General features: G+C 40.7%; 1 protein-coding gene across 6 annotated transcripts in view; it reads right to left on the reverse strand.

Moving 5' to 3' along the window:
- Positions 1-16008, reverse strand: part of Enpp2 (ectonucleotide pyrophosphatase/phosphodiesterase 2) — a 117515-nt gene that overhangs the window by 45520 nt on the left and 55987 nt on the right. For all 6 annotated transcript variants that reach the window (XM_045142899.1, XM_045142898.1, XM_045142897.1 and 3 more), the window contains exons 5-9: positions 12164-12224; positions 10057-10154; positions 9806-9885; positions 8958-9077; positions 2389-2444 (exon numbers count right to left, since the gene is read on the reverse strand). In XM_045142899.1, the coding sequence (XP_044998834.1) occupies positions 2389-2444; positions 8958-9077; positions 9806-9885; positions 10057-10154; positions 12164-12224 (415 nt within the window). The remainder of the gene's footprint in view (positions 1-2388; positions 2445-8957; positions 9078-9805; positions 9886-10056; positions 10155-12163; positions 12225-16008) is intronic.

The following is a 16008-nucleotide window of genomic DNA, read 5'->3' on the forward strand; positions in this document are numbered from 1 at the left end:
CACCTTGTCTAGTCAATGTCTGAGGAGACAATAAGAAAAAAAAAATGCCTTTTATTGCTTATTCTCTTTATTTATTTATTTATTCGAGAGAGGGAAAGAGGCAGAAAGAGAGCAAAAGAGAGAGTGAGAGAGAGAGAATGGGCACGCCAGGGCCTCCAACCACTGCAAACGAACTCCAGACACGTGCACCCCTTTGTGCATCTGCCTAACGTGGGTCCTGGGGAATCAACTGGTCCTTTAGCTTTGCAGGCAAATGTCTTAACCACTAAGCTATCTCTCCAGCCCCCATTGTTTATTCTGGATTTTTGGTTTTTCGAAGTAGGGTCTCACTCTAGCTCTCAGGCTGACCTGGAATTCACTATGTAGTCTCAGGGTGGCCTCAGACTCATGGTGATCCTCCTACCTCTGCCTCCCAAGTGCTGGGATTCAAGGCATGTGGCACAATGCCCGGCCTATTGTTTATTCTTTATGCACCAACTATCCCAATGAAGCACATTAAGTAAGCTAGGTCATTCATGCTTCATAACACCCTGTGATGGAGGTAATACAATTCCCATTTAAAATTGATTTGTTGAGGGATTAACTGGTGTTTCCAAGATCAGCAAACTCAAAAGTAGTAGAACTGGGATTAGACTCAGTCTAAATACTCATACATACTGGGAATTACTGTCCCTGAGCAAGAATTAACATAAGAGAATAAAATAAAGAGCATGATCCTGGGGGTGACTGACTGTGAAATGAAATACTATCATTTAAAAAAAAAGCAAGAATATAATTCTAGGCTGTGGTACAGAGCCATGCTTTAAAACTGGCCTTTAAAGTCTATATCTATGGTTTGAATCTGGTTTTATTTAAATTTAATTTTTTTTTACAATGTACTATATGTAGATTCCCGTGATATATGTCCCCTTTAAAAAACTGGAAGTCTCCCCATATTTTACAGCTATAAAAAGCTTCAAAAGGGAGTGGGGATAAATGGATCCAACTCACTTCCAGGACATAGAGATAAAAGATAGAGAAGCAAAGCAAAAGTACAGCTATCCTTGGAACACACAAAAGCTACCTTCTTATAAGTGGTTGCAAACGGGTGGAGAAAATTGTCAGTCAAAGCCAGAACACTGGGCCTTTTCAAGGAAGCTTTGCAGCAGTTTGAGGGGGGTAGGGGCACGGGCTAAGTATTAATTATGTTGTTGGCTCCTCTCCATTCTGCTAGGCAAATGAGTTTCAGAAGAGAAGAAATCCCTTCCACACACAACTGGGAAAGCCGAGGGTTAAAAGCTAAGCTATATGAGATGAACCTGGTGAATCAACATGGCACCTACATTAAGTAGTGTCCATTGTACCACCTACGCGGACTCCTCACTTCAGGAACCTCTTTGAAAAAAAAAGAAAATGAGTGGAAAGTACTTTCAAAAGGACACTGTCTTAGCTTCAAGTCACCCAAACCAATTTCAAGTTAGCGTTCAGATCTGAAAAGGCTACATTTATTCCTGGATTTGGAGAACATAGAGAGTATCATTCTGGATGAATTTGAACCTGTGATTGCTCTCAGCATATTACTATTAAAGAAGAATATATTTTGCATGTGTGTAAGAGGCAAATATGGAAACAGCTTTAGGTTATTTAAGAAAAAAGGTGGGATGAGCATCTCAGTAGGAGCAAACTTCTCATGAAAGTTGAAACGGATTTCTTCTCTCACCATGGAGCCTTAAAAATAATCAACATGTTGACAATTTTATTAGGTAACTTTCATCTCAAGTCTTGCAAATAAAAACCACTAATCCTCTGTCACCTCTGTGGGGAATGAGTGGTACCAGATTCCTACTAAAAATGTTCTGAAGTTTGGGAGAAAATTGGGGTGAAAATGGAGGCTGACCCTGGTCTCCTGTGAGGAACTTCCAAGCTCAAGACCACTCTGTCAGCTTCCCAGTTGCCACATTAGGTTTTCAAGTTTGGGAACCAAAATAAATATAAAATGTTATGATGTGTTTATAGAAAATGACAATGCAAACCACAGCCATTGTTGAATAGAAATATACATTACCTGTAGGGACAGTTACTAAAGTCCTATAAGGAAGGATAGAAAGATCAAAAGGATAGGTTGAAGAGAAAGATATTTCTTAATTAAAGGACTGATTAAAATGGAGAGATAGACACAGAGGAGGAAAAGAGGATTGGAGGAAGAAGTAGGGGAGGAAGAACTAGGAAAAGAAATAGAGAAAGAGCCTCAGGAAAAGAAAGCTACCTGGAAAATTACTTTTGAATCAACAAATACTCATAGATTTGATATTTTTACATTAAGCTGAAATGAAATCAACTGAATTGAAGTTTCCCAAATTGAATCTCAATTCTAATTTCATAAACATAGACAAAATAAAGGTAACTTACACAGACCAAAAGAATGTTCCAGCTCTCACCCCTTGCTTGGTGGCTGTAATCCATAGCTAATGAGGAAAATATAAGAGGCTTATAATACATACTAAGTTTTGAGGCAGAAAAAGACTAAAATATGTTAGATCCAATATCTTATACTCTAATCATGACCTACCATAAATTTCTTATTTGCAGCCATTTTTTTTCACCTCTGAAGTCAGTCGTTATTTTCATCAATGTTATCCAATACATTTTCTGCAAAAGCTTTCAAAAGCTTTGCTGTTGTTCTATTGACTTTCTAAAATCATATTTCATCTAGAAAGTCTCCTCTATGCCTACCTTTTCTGATCATCATTTTGAACATTTCACTCACTTGGCAGAATTCTGCTCATCAAGGGACCCAGGAGTCAACCATATGTCTCCTTTACTACTGAAAACCTCTCAGAGAAGAGCCCAAATTTGGTACCCATGTATCAGGATATTTATGTGACTTTTAACTATATGAATGAGAGAAATAACTCAAAAGGCTAAGTTTTAATCTAGATTTTTCCTGTGTCTTTCATCTAGCTGTTTAATAAATGGAACTTCAGGGAAAAGTTTCCAGGGTAAGTTAGGTAAACTATCCATTTCATTAATTTTTTTTTTTTTTTGGTTTTTTTTTTTTTTTTTTTTCAAGGTAGGGTCTCACTCTAGCCCAGGCTGACCTGGAATTCACTATGGAATCTCAGGGTAGCCTCGAAGTCACGGCATTCTTCCTACCTCTGCCTCCCAAGTGCTGGGATTAAAGGCATGCACCACCACATCCGGCTCATTAATGATTTTTGTTTGTTTTGCTTTTCGATGTAGGATCTCAATCTAGCCCAAGCTGACCTGGACTTTACTATGTAGTCTCAGGCTGGCTTTGAATCAAAGCGATCCTCCTCTAATCCTAAAGTCTGCCTCCTGAGTGTTGGAATTTAAGGCATGTCCCACCAAGCCTGGCCTCATTAATGTCGGCCCCCCCCCCCCACCATGAACCAGCCATTGATACATGCCTGTAATCCCGATACTTAGAGAGGCAAGAGGATCATGAATCATGAATTCAAAGCCAGCCTGAGTATATAAGGAATCTTTGTCTCTCGAAAACAAGCAAACAAACCTTTATAGCTCGTGCTGTTGGGAGGTAAAAGACAAGAGTTCAGAACCCAGGCAGGCTTTGTACTGAGGCAGCCTGGACCTTAAACCTTGCTTCTGTCATTTATCAACAGTGGGCCTCCAGAGAGGTAACTTGTCTGTTCCTCTGACATTGTAGACAATATTTCACATGTCAATGAATTAATACAGTGAAAGTCCATCAACCAGTGCTTTAATATGCGGCAAACAGTCAATTTCAGTCTATATTGTTATACAAGAGTGGAAGTAAATGGAATCCAGTTACTTGGAACATTAAGAACAGTTTATGGGGCTGGAGAGATGGCTCAGCAATTAAGGCACTTTGCCTAGAGAGCCTAACGATCAGGGTTCGATTCCCCAGTACCCACGTAAAGCCAGGTGCACAAAGTGGCACATGCATGTGGAGTTCATTTGCGGTGGTTAGGGGCCCTAGTATTCTCTCTCTCTCTCTCTCTCTCTCTCTCTCTCTCTCTCTCTCTCCTTGCAAATAAATAAATAAAATATTTTAAAAAGAACAGTTTATGGTGGCAAGTGTCTTACCAGATAGGAACCTGTGAGAGAAAACACTCTCACTTTTAAGGGACAAGAATGGAGAAGCTGGAGGGAGACCTACATTGTAAGAACAGTGCAAATGTGGGGTAGTAAGTACAGCCTACCTGTTGTCTGATTTTTGTTGCATTCAGACTTGGGAGCATTTTATGACTAGTGGAAACCTTTATTTGTGTGTGGAAATCTATAACTGGGAGGCACTGGGGTATCTAGGAGCTTGGCCATAGTTTCAAAGAAATATGAGATGTCTTTCTTTGAAAGCTTTCAATGGATCCCAGAGCCACTGGGGACATCTAGAAACCCCCACCCCGAAAATCACAGGTACTGCAGCTGGGACGCGAGGCATAAAGCAGGGGCGCATCAGGCCCCTCTCAACTCTGCTGGGTTCTGGGGTGACAATGAGATGGAGAGAACAGGTCTTCCCATCATTTGTATGGTTTTAACTGGGCCAGGACACGTCGTTCTCTGGGGTAGCTCAAAAAGATTAGGGGTCTCAGATTGCTCTAAGTGTCTCCTCTTGGTTTGGCCCACAGAACCTTTCCACTTTATGGACAAGCTAAGGCATGTCCCAACTATATTTTGTAATTAATCCGTGACTCTCCTTCATTCTTGTTCTAGCAAGTGCTGGTCACTCTGTACCAGTCTCCAAACTATGCCAGACCCCAGAGAGGCCAGCTTCTTATATGCCTGTTTTTATACTTACTTTTATTTCAGTGAAAAAAAACTCACAATATCCAGAGCCAAACAACTTCTTGTAAAAGCTACTGTTCTTGCTATTTCCAAGGAAACTGTACCAGACAATACTTTACAGAGAACAGCTGGAGAGAATACTTGGTGGTTAAGGCGCTTGCTTATGAAGCCTAATAACCCAGGTTTGATTCCCTAGTACCCAGGTAAAGGCAGATGCACCAAGTGACACATGTTCATTTGCAGTGGCTAGAGGCCTTGGCATGCCCATTCTCTCTACCTCTATCTTCTTGCAAATAAATGATAAATAAATAAATATTTGACTGAGAAAATAGAAGATCAGTCTGGTGTTCTCTGCAAAAAGAATTTAATATAAATTTATCAAATGATGATTTAAAATTTCAAAAATTATATTGTAGAACACACTGATGTTGGCATTTTCTGGACTATGGAAAGCTGTAGGAATAAGAACATCAGAGAAGATCCTTGCAGTGTTACAAGGCTGCATGTGCAGGGTGAAGAAGGCAGAGTGGTGGTGGTAAAATTATTCTGATGGCCCTCATTACAGAAGACCTTGCTGAAGGAAGCAGGTGGAAGGAATGGACTGGACTGCTCGAATGATCTTAAGGGGAGCAGAGCTTGTTCTGGATATGGTATAATCAGTTCTACACTGCTGAGATCAACAAGGAGACCAGGCATAACTTAGGGGAGAAAGGGATTGTTTCAAGCTCACAGATCCAAGGGGAAGGTCCCTCCAGTGGTGGAGGAAACAGGATCCCATCCATAAATCCAAGCAGAGAGGCACCACCAAGCAGCCAGAAAAGCAGTCAACACAAAAATCAGCAGCAAGCAGGACCCCCGAGCTCAGACCACTCTATGTACCCTTGAGCTGGAAATCAGATTCACCCCCAAACACGTCTTTGGTCTGGACCCCAGGATCTGCTCCCCAACCCCCACCCCAGTGACACTTCCTCCAGCCAGGTAGCTGGCCGGAGACCTCAGTTGCAAGTTAATAAAACCTGTGTGTCTATGGGGGACATACTTCAAACTACCACCATATATATACCACAGCATAAGACAGAGAGGCTGGGAAGACCAATCAGCAGTTTACGGGGATCCCTTACAAACCTGCCAGCCTGAGCATGAGACCCCTGGACACCCAACACCCATGTGAAGCTGGCTCTTTCTTGAGTAAGCATCGTGTGTGTGTGTGTGTGTGTGTGTGTGCGCGTGTGCACACGCACACGCACGTGTCTGGAGTACATGGTGCATATGCCTTGCAAGGGTCCATGTGCTTCCCAGAAGTGGCAGGCACTTGCCTGAGAGGCAGAGTGGAGTGTCAAGTATCCTGCTCCAACACTCTTACATTGGTCCATCCTTGATTGAGCCTAAGTCTCTCTTACTGATCCCAGAACTTGCAATTTTCAGGTTTCCATTCCCCTCCAGAACTGAAGTTACAGGTGTGTGCGGCCATGGCCAGCTGATAAAGTGGGTTCTGGTGATTTGAACTCAGGTGGTTTTTAGGATCCCTCAGGCCCTCATGCTTGCACAGGAAGTGCACTTAACCACTAAGCTGTCTCTACAGCCCCATCTTCCTTCATTTTTATATTGTAATTCATTCAAGTAGGATGGTCCTTATGCCAACAAGAGAGGCAGAATGCAATTCAAAGGTAAGCAACTTGGGAAGTGAAAGGAGCTCAAACACTCCTCTTGAACATACCTAGGATCTGGAAAGGGGTTGGATTTGTTACTCAAATCTCCACATTTACTTAGCCCCTTCAAATCTTATCCATCCTCATGGCTGAGTTTACAGACCTTAACTGAACCGGAAAGCAGTCTAGTGAGTATTCTCTTAAAAGTTACAGGATCATGGCAAATATTTTCAAAGAAGCAAGCACCCTTAAGGGACTCCACTAAACACGGGTCATGAAGCAAATGATAGCTTCTAGTAGAGTAGTCTAAGAATCAGAAAATTAAAAGCAGACTAGATTTTGTGAATGTGATTATATCCTATTTTTTTCAAAAGATAAAATTAAATGTTGAAATTTTTTTTGGAGGTTTGAAATTTCCAATAAACACTACACAAATGTTTCATCTTATTTACAGGGTTTTCAACAGGGAGAAGAAGAGGCCCTTATTCATCAAGTAATCTGGCCTCTATGTCATTTAGCCAAATGTCATGCATGGTTTCATCATTCAGAAGAAATAAGTTGAACTGAATTACCACTCCAAGACTTTTATAACTATTTTCTCTACTTGGTTTTTTTTTGTTGTTGTTGTTTCTCCCCTCCCCCCCACTGGTGACTTTGTGAAATTGTAACGTTCTAGGAGGTTTGTATGCATGCTTTAGGGATACCTACAAATCCTTTCTTACAGTACTTACAGCTCCATACATGCCTATACTTTCTGGCTATTGGCTTCTCTGAAAGGTCAGGTTTCAGTTTTAAAAAAGAGAGGGGGCTTTGAAGTTATAACTAGGATGGCCCGTAGAACTCTCACGGTGCCTGTCTCAGTTGAGATGACAGAAAGTCCAATCAGTTTCACCACAAATCTTTGGTGAGCATGAGACGACCTGGACAAATGTGTCAACTCTGAAAGCAAGTGAGGAAACGGGCCAACAGAGCCAAACAGAGACTTTACTTCATGGAACAGGTTAGCAGAATCTCCCCACTCTGTGTCTGTAGAGGGCAATGAATGTGTGGACTCTTCTGCTTCTGAGTCATGCTAACCCAGAGGAAACCCAATGTCAACACCCAGTGTAAGGTGATCCAGTTAGATAAAATTACCATGTATCTCCCTACCCTTTGTGGTTCGTTAGCGCCCATGATCAAGTTATTGACCAAAGACCAACTTGCAATAACTTGATAAGAATTCTCATTAATACCATTCTATTCACTCATAAAATATCATAAGGTTGGTAAAATCCACCCTGTCAACAAATTTCACCGTGATCACAACCTTGGTCATCACACACACCTCTGGGAGCCCAGCCTAAATAAAAACAGCAAAATCAGAACGTCTATTATAAAGAACCTTTTCTGCAGACATACAGGAAGTCTTTTGGTGTTTATTTTTTAAAGATGAGAAGCCCACATTTATCCTTGCATAGTGATTTACCTATTAAGCAATATGAATATTTTGATCAAGTGACCTTTTCTCAAAAAGTGATACCTTATGAAAACATGCCCTATTTACACTCTTTATTCCCCATGTGTCCCAGCAAACATTTTCAGGTTCAAGGTCATCTTGGCACAGTAGCTGCAGGGGATGAATGCAGACACTGCCTACATCTCACGCATGAGCAGACTGCACAGAGGTATCCCAGGCCCTGTCCCCAACCTATACTCCAGGGAGTCACCTCCCCCATCAGAGCTGGCAGAAGATCGAACCATTTTCCACTCTCCGTCTGCACATCTCGGATCGACTGAGCTCACTGGGTTAGGAACCTGTGGTGGTTCTGAGCCTCTGGCCTGGAGCTTGGACACTTGGGCCCAGTGTTGCCCAGTCAACAACCATGGCTTTATGTCCCTGCTTTGCTCACGTCTGACCAAAGTGAGTTGCCTAACCATGTGCGTAGTCACAGGAAAAACACCAGGAGAAAGCCATCAAGTGTCCTTTTCATTTTCTAAAGCCACTTCATCTGAAGTGAAAGCATCATTGCTCTCACACAAGCAATTGCTGTCTTAGTACCAAGGTAGGATTCCATTATTGTATTTAACTTCCACGATCAAAAAAAACATGGATTAGATAAAGTAACCTCTGAGTTATCCTGTGGGCTTCAATGAGTTCTTTTCTTCCAGAAAGGGACCCTATTTCTGCTTATGATGTCACTGGAGCCAAAATATCAGAGAAACCATAATTCAACTTTCTTTCTAACTATATCCCCATATCTAAAAGATATCATCCATCAAAGTGTTCCTGAAACTCAACCCATAGCCTCATTTCCACCACTATTCCCAGAAAAGCTTATACTTCTATCATAACTTCACATATGTATACACAAGCACATGTGTGTATACATGTAGATGTATATGAAATACAAATATATGGTACACACACACACACACACACACATACATACATACATATGTATTAAAAGTGAAAACACTGACAACCTTTATATAATTTTTTTCTCAGGTAATAAAGTTCACACACCATGTTTCAATGCACACAGACATACAAAATGCAAGACTTACCGGTTGACCTCCCCACCATCTGTGATTAAATTTCTCTCGCCCTCGAAGATGGAAAGTGGCATCAAATACAGGATCATACATTGAATTGCCAACAATTCCATGGGATTCTGGATACAGCCCCTTTGTACAACAGTAGTTTTATTGTTAAAACATACATAATGTGTATTTCAATATAAATAACAATACAACCATCTACATATGTTAGTTCAATTGTAAATTTTCTAATTACAGGGCTGAATATAATATTATATTACCAAAATCATCCCAAGATGCATATAGGCTTTACTTTTAGTCTGTCAAAGCAAACATGAATCATGGCGAGTTTGAATTAAACTGAGAAGTTATGGCAATGATAAGAAATTTAGTATGCTTTTAACTGTTGTGACTTAATAGAATTGCTATTATTTTTATTATTGTAGTTTGAAATTTACAATGTCTCTAAAGAAGCTCCAATTTCTAAATATATTTCTAAGTTCTGCTTCTCTTTCAAAACAATAATTAAAAGAAGGATAGCAATTAATACACAAGCTGTGTTTGAAAATACGGGGGAGAATCTGGACATTAAAGCACTGAAACCAATGTTTTTATTTGCAAATTCAGAAAATAAATGACAGACCCTTCTGTATCTTAGGGATGTCTAATGTTTGTATTGGGCAGAACTACACCCCAAAAACAGGCTTCAGTCTTTACATCACAGTAAACCTCCGCAACCCACAAAGTTGTAAGACATCTGCTGCAAGCAACTGATGCAGATAAGAAGGGAATCAGAAAGACGTTTCTTTGAACTTCAAGTCAATCCAGGATGAAATCAGAACTCTGAGTATTTACTGCTTGGACAAAATACTTACAGTGGCCAGCGTGTATAAGTTAGGGAAGGTTTTTGTGGGGTACACAGGCCTCATATAGGGAGAATGAGTGCCACAGGACCCTGTAAGCAGAAGGTGAGCTATCAGGAGAGGAGAACCACCAATGGGAATCATGTCAAGCATAAAATCCATCTCGTCAACTACAAAAGACACACGCCACCACAAAGCACAGTGCAAAAGTTCACAGCCCCGGAGGGCCGGGGCGGAGCAGCCGCTGCAAGGAAGGGACTTACGCAGCTTTTCGATGTTCGGCATCACCTTGCTCCCTTTCTTCATGTACGAGGCGCGGAACCCATCCACAGAGAAGATGATTAATGGAGGGCGGGCAAACCTGAAGCAGTGACACAGGAAGGTTCAGAACAATTCCTGGCACAAACTTTTCATTGCGCCTCACCCTTGGCAGTGATTGGGGCCAACTGTTTCCAGAAATTACCTTTAAGGGAGGAATCTGGACGTACCCACGCTTCCAACCACATGACATCTGAAGGTAACTGAAGTCCAGAGTGAAATGGCCCACATCACAAATAGCTAAGAGAAGGGACTGGACTCCAGACTTCCCTTTTACTTTACAAACACGGATGTTATGGAATATGTAAAACACACTGATGTTTACCGAGAAGGTGTATTTTTTCCCATTTGTAACCTGGACATTTCCTACTCATACCTTACAACTCAACTCAAAGTTAAGTCGTGCCCCTTTCCTCGCTCATATATACAACTTTGTAATTTTTTTTTTTATTTTTTGGGTTTTTCAAGGTAGGGTCTCAGTGTAGCCCAGGTTGTGGAATTCAGTCTGTATTCTCAGGGTGGCCTCAAACTCACACTGATCCTCCTACCTCTGCCTCCCAAGGGTTGGGATTAAAGGCATGCACCACCATGCTCAGCTAACTTTGTAAATTTTAATGTAATGATCTGTCAATGTGCTTAAAAGCCTAATTTGTGTTTCATTCATCTTTCCATTTTGTAGATCCAGAGTAAGACTTCAATGATTCTTTTTTTTTTGAGACAATTTCAGGCTAGCCTAGAACTTGCTATGTAGACCAGAATAGCTCTAAACTCACAATCCTGCTTCTGCCTCCCAGGTGTTGGGATTGAGTCATACAATACCATACCCAGCTTCAATAAATACTTAGTAAATATATTAATAAATAAACAAATGAATGTAAACTTAATAGCAGTAGCATTCTTACCATTAGAACAAAAGATGGATAAAAGTTCCTTTAAGTTTATTTATAGGATAATTTCAAAACTAATTTAAGCTATAACAATCTCTAGGAAGTATATCAGAAAAGACTGGACTATTCAAGCAGCAGGCCAGGATCACATGAAATGTTCTTTATTATATTCTGAGAATGTAACTGATCAATCAGACTTAAGAACACTAAACTATATGCATAATAGTTTCTAATAATTTGAAGATACTTGACTAAGCATTTATTTTAAGTCAAAAAACAAGTAAGAGCCAGGCATGGTGGTACACGCCTTTAATCCCAGCACGAGGGAGACAAAGGAAGGATAGCAGTGCGTCCGAGGCCACCCTAAGCCTACATAGTAAATTTCAGGTCAGGCTGGGCTAGAGCAAGACCCTACCTTGAAAAATAAAATGACATATTTTAAACAAGCCATAAATAAAACAGTTAAGAACTGTTCTCTCCTTTGTCATAAGCCCAAAGATGCTCATAAGTTTCACTCAAACAAAAAAAGGAGGAAAAAATAAAGAGGTTTAAACACTTAAATTCGGTGTCCTGGGCTATGACCCTTAAAACAAACAAACAAACAAAAAAATACAAAGACCAAATACATTATGAAAACACATTCGTTGGAAATGTATTTTCTGCCAAGCATTTTAAAGGTCCTGGGAGTCACACTAAGTGCCTAGTGTGGTCACCCTGGAGCTGTGGGGTGTTACTTGATCAGCCAGGCAGTGCTTCAGAGGCCCACTGGGCTTTGGCAGCATCTGGTAAGAGGAGTTCTACACCCTCCCTCTTCCTGACCCCACCCCCAAGCCCTCCAGAGGGCAAAACTCAGAACCCCAGGGTAAAAGGTGAGTGGAGGCCCCTGCCAGAAATATTTCACCAGATCACTTTGAAGAATTGTTACTAAGACATACTATGAGGAATATTCCAGTGACAGGAGAAAGGTGAAAAGCAAAAAAGAAATATTAACATTTGGAGGTTGCTTTTGATAGCAAATTACTCACTCACACAAACTCACAAGTTTGTCTATATAAATGGATTCTAGTTTTCATGATCCTATAAGCACACACCCATCCATTCTCTGTGATGTTTTATCAATTAGTACATAAAACTTCATAATATGCAGAAAAGAAAATACACCCACCCTGCAGGACATTCGGGAGCTTTGATTTCTTCACAGTCATCGTCTACCCAATGTGACTCTCCTACAAGAAAAAGTAGGGACATTTACTGTGAAGCCTATTCATAAATGTCATGCGGAGCCTAGAAGTACACAATGCCCAAACCTGTGTCCTGTTTCATACTTGTTTATGGGACACCAGCTAAAAAGAAATTCTGAAATAAAGTCCAGTGTCTGGTTTGGCTTTTAAAGTACACCCATACATGGTGGGAAAGCTAAGATTTAATAACCTCAAGTGGTGTTTATTCGAGTCTTCAGAGTCTAAATGGCTTGTAGATTAAAAAAAACCCATTGGCGTCAGTGAACAAAATTTTATGTTTGTATCCCTCCAGAAATAAACTGTTTGGTCATTAGATGGAACATTCTTTCCTCTGCCCCTGAAGATCTTGAAGCTGTAGAAAGCATGACACAACTTCCCTTAGATGGAGGAAAAGCTAATAATACACAGGGAAAACAGATGGGAAAATTGCAAGAGAGCTTATTTGCTGATTGATCTCTGTATAGCCTTGAACTTATAAATGAAAACCCATCAGATCTTTCACTCTTATCTGGCACCAGAATCTGAGAGCATTAGTTTGTCTCTCCTAACTTATCTCTGTCAAGGACAGAGAACAGAAAACAGCTCAGAATGTTTAAAAACAAAAACAAAAATCAGGGGCTAGAGGGATGGCTTAGCGTTTAAGGTATTTGCCTGCAAAGCCATAGGACCCAGGTCCTATTCCCTAGGACCCATGTTAGCCACATGCACAATGTGGAGCATACATCTGGAGTTCATTTGCAGTGGCTGGAGGCCCTGGCGCGCCCATTCTCTCTTTCTCTCTCTCTCCCTCTTTCTCTCTGTCAAATAAATAAATACAAATAAAAAATATTGAAGGGCTGGAGAGATGGCTTAGCAGTTAAGTGCTTGCCTGTGAAGCCTAAAGACCCTGGTTTGAGGCTGGATTCCCCAGGACCCATGTTAGCCAGATGCACGAGGTGGCACATGCACCTGGAGTTCGTTTGTAGTAGCTGGAGGCCCTGGCATGCCCATTCTCCCCCTCTCTCCCTGCCTCTTTCTCTCTCCCTCCCTCCCTCTCTCTCTCTCTCTCTCCCTCTGACACTCTAAATAAATAAACAAAGAAAAATATTTTAAAAAAACAGGCTTCTGCTGTGATGAATTCCCCAAAAGTTCATGATCTACATGAGCTATAGTCATGATCTCCACTGACAATGTTGAGATGAAACCTTTGAGAAGTGGACCCTCATGGAACGTACATGAGTCACAAGAGCACTGTTCTCACAAGAGATTAATGCAAGTCCCATAGAATTATTTCAAGGGAGCCTTCAGGTCCCCCCAAAATCCTCATCTATAAACACTCCTCTCGTTATGCTGTAATCTACCATGTTATTGTTAAATAGCCATCACCAAACAGATGGGACTTTCCAAGCTTGGATTTTCAGCCTCCTAACTATGAATTAAAAATAAAATCTTCATGGAATTTCAAAGGGGAAAGTGCCAGGAGGGGGAGGTATTACCATGGGATATTTCTTATAATTATGGAAAATGTTAATAAAAATTGTGAAAATAAAAAATAAATAAATTAAATTAAATAAAATCTTCTTTTCCATAAAAAGACTCGGCCTCCAATACTTAGCTACAACAATTTAAAAGAGAAAGAAAATATAGCATTCTTTGAGAAAAGTAAAAATTATCACAAAGAATTTGCCTGAAGTTTTTCTAAGACAAACAAAAATTACACCTCTTGAACAGAAGTAAAATTTGTGGCCAATATTTTGCTGAAACTTCTCTTATGGAAAGAACGTTTGGGGTCTGGGAAGGTAGCTCAATGGTCAAAGGCACATGCACAAAGTGGCGCATGTAATGGAGTCCCTTTGCAGTGGCAAGAGGCCGTGGTGTACCCATTATCGTTCATTTTCTCTCTCGCCCTCTCTCTCTCTCTGTCTCTCTCTTTTCCTCTCCTCTCCTCTTTTCTCCAAACAAATGAACAAATTTTAAAAATTTTAAAAATTTTAAAAAAAGAAAGGTTTGGGAGTCTCTCATCATCAGTAACAATCTACTGGATCACTAAGTTAGTAATCTGTTCCCTAAAATGGGGTGGCTTGACCAAACATGGAGTGACCCAAGGGACCCACGGGAGTCTTAGTATTAAAGTTCAGGAATTAAACTATTGAAGCAGTAAAAGCAGCCTAAATATTTAATGATTCAATGGTTAAAAGATTCCTGGAGCTTTCCTTCTTGTTCTTTATTTTTTCTCCTACTAGCCTTTGTGGCTTCCTGTTATGTTGTTATATTTACTGCATAAGAAAAATTTTAAAGGGGAAACAAATTTTTAATAAATTTTATGCTTAAAAGTGAAAGCATGAGCCAGGCATGGTGGTGCATGCCTAATTTAATCCCAGCATTCAGGAGGCAGAGGTAGGTGGATTGCCATGAGTTCGAGGCCACCCTGAGACGACATAAAGAATTCCAGGTCAGTCTGGGCTAAAACAAGACCCTACCTTTAAGAAAAAAAAAAGAAAGAAAGAAATCATGTTTATTCTGGTTTCACTATCTAGCCCAGGTTAGCCAACTCACTATGTAATCCACTCTGGCAAAAGAAGGAGGGGTTCAGTGAAGGGGAGATGGGGGGAACAAGAGAGGGTGGCAGGAAGAGATTATGATAAGGGTCCATTTTAAATTTAATTTTTTTAATATTTAATTTTTTAAATTTTTATTTATTTATTTGAGAGTGACAGACACAGAGAGAAAGACAGGTAGAGGGAGAGAGAGAGAATGGGCACGCCAGGGCTTCCAGCCTCTGCAAACGAACTCCAGACGCGTGCGCCCCCTTGTGCATCTGGCTAACGTGGGACCTGGGGAACCCAGCGTCAAACCGGGGTCCTTAGGCTTCACAGGCAAGCGCTTAACCGCTAAGCCATCTCTCCAGCCCTAATATTTAATTTTTTAAAAAAATTAAAACATGACTGAGAGTAGAGGACATTTATAATACTTTATTTGCTTAGGTAAGAAAAAATCCATATTCATTGACATTTCACATATTTCAGAAATGACTTGCTTTTTCCCTGAAAGTTTTGTTTTCTTTTTTCAGTGCCAAAGATTGAACCCAGTGCCTTGCATATGACGGGCAAGTTATTTTGCCACTGATCTTTATCCCCAGCCCTTCCCTGAAATCGTTTAGCAGAAATTTTTAAATGTTATGTGTCAGCAGTAGGAAAAGGATTTCATTTATAAACAAAACAATGACACCATCTATAGATAAAACTCCATGTGGTTTTCCATCAACATCTACAAGCGGTTGTCATGGTTGCATAAGCTTCTTCGCATTGGGAAATGCATCTTTTATGGTTTCTGTAGACTGATGATGCGGATGCTGATAAGAACATCATATTCTACCACTGGCCATACAAAGTCAATCCACACATGCACGGCTCTGGATCTAACAGGAGCTACAGGTTACTACGGTGACTATTGTCTTTACCAGAAAGTAGCCTCAGCGCTGGGCTGCCGCAGCACCTCTGAGAATAGCTTCTAAGCCCCGGTTTCAAAGGCACGCATCCTCAACTCGAGAGTCGCAAGTCTGAAACTTACTTTTCAGAACAGTCCAAGGTGAGACTTCCTATATGTGTGGCCTATGTGACTTCCCTATGCTTCTTTCTTGGCTCCCTTCCCCGTGGCTTTCCTCAGTGAACTCCCTGTACCATATTTCTGTCTGAAGCTCTGCTTCCAGGAAACCTAACCTAAACCAGGGCTTAAAGTTTAGAAATCTTATCATTATGGTTTCTTTCTTTTTTTTTTTCCCCCTGATTAC

Source organism: Jaculus jaculus, chromosome 2 (assembly GCF_020740685.1).
Source record: "Jaculus jaculus isolate mJacJac1 chromosome 2, mJacJac1.mat.Y.cur, whole genome shotgun sequence".
Taxonomy (NCBI): domain Eukaryota; kingdom Metazoa; phylum Chordata; class Mammalia; order Rodentia; family Dipodidae; genus Jaculus; species Jaculus jaculus.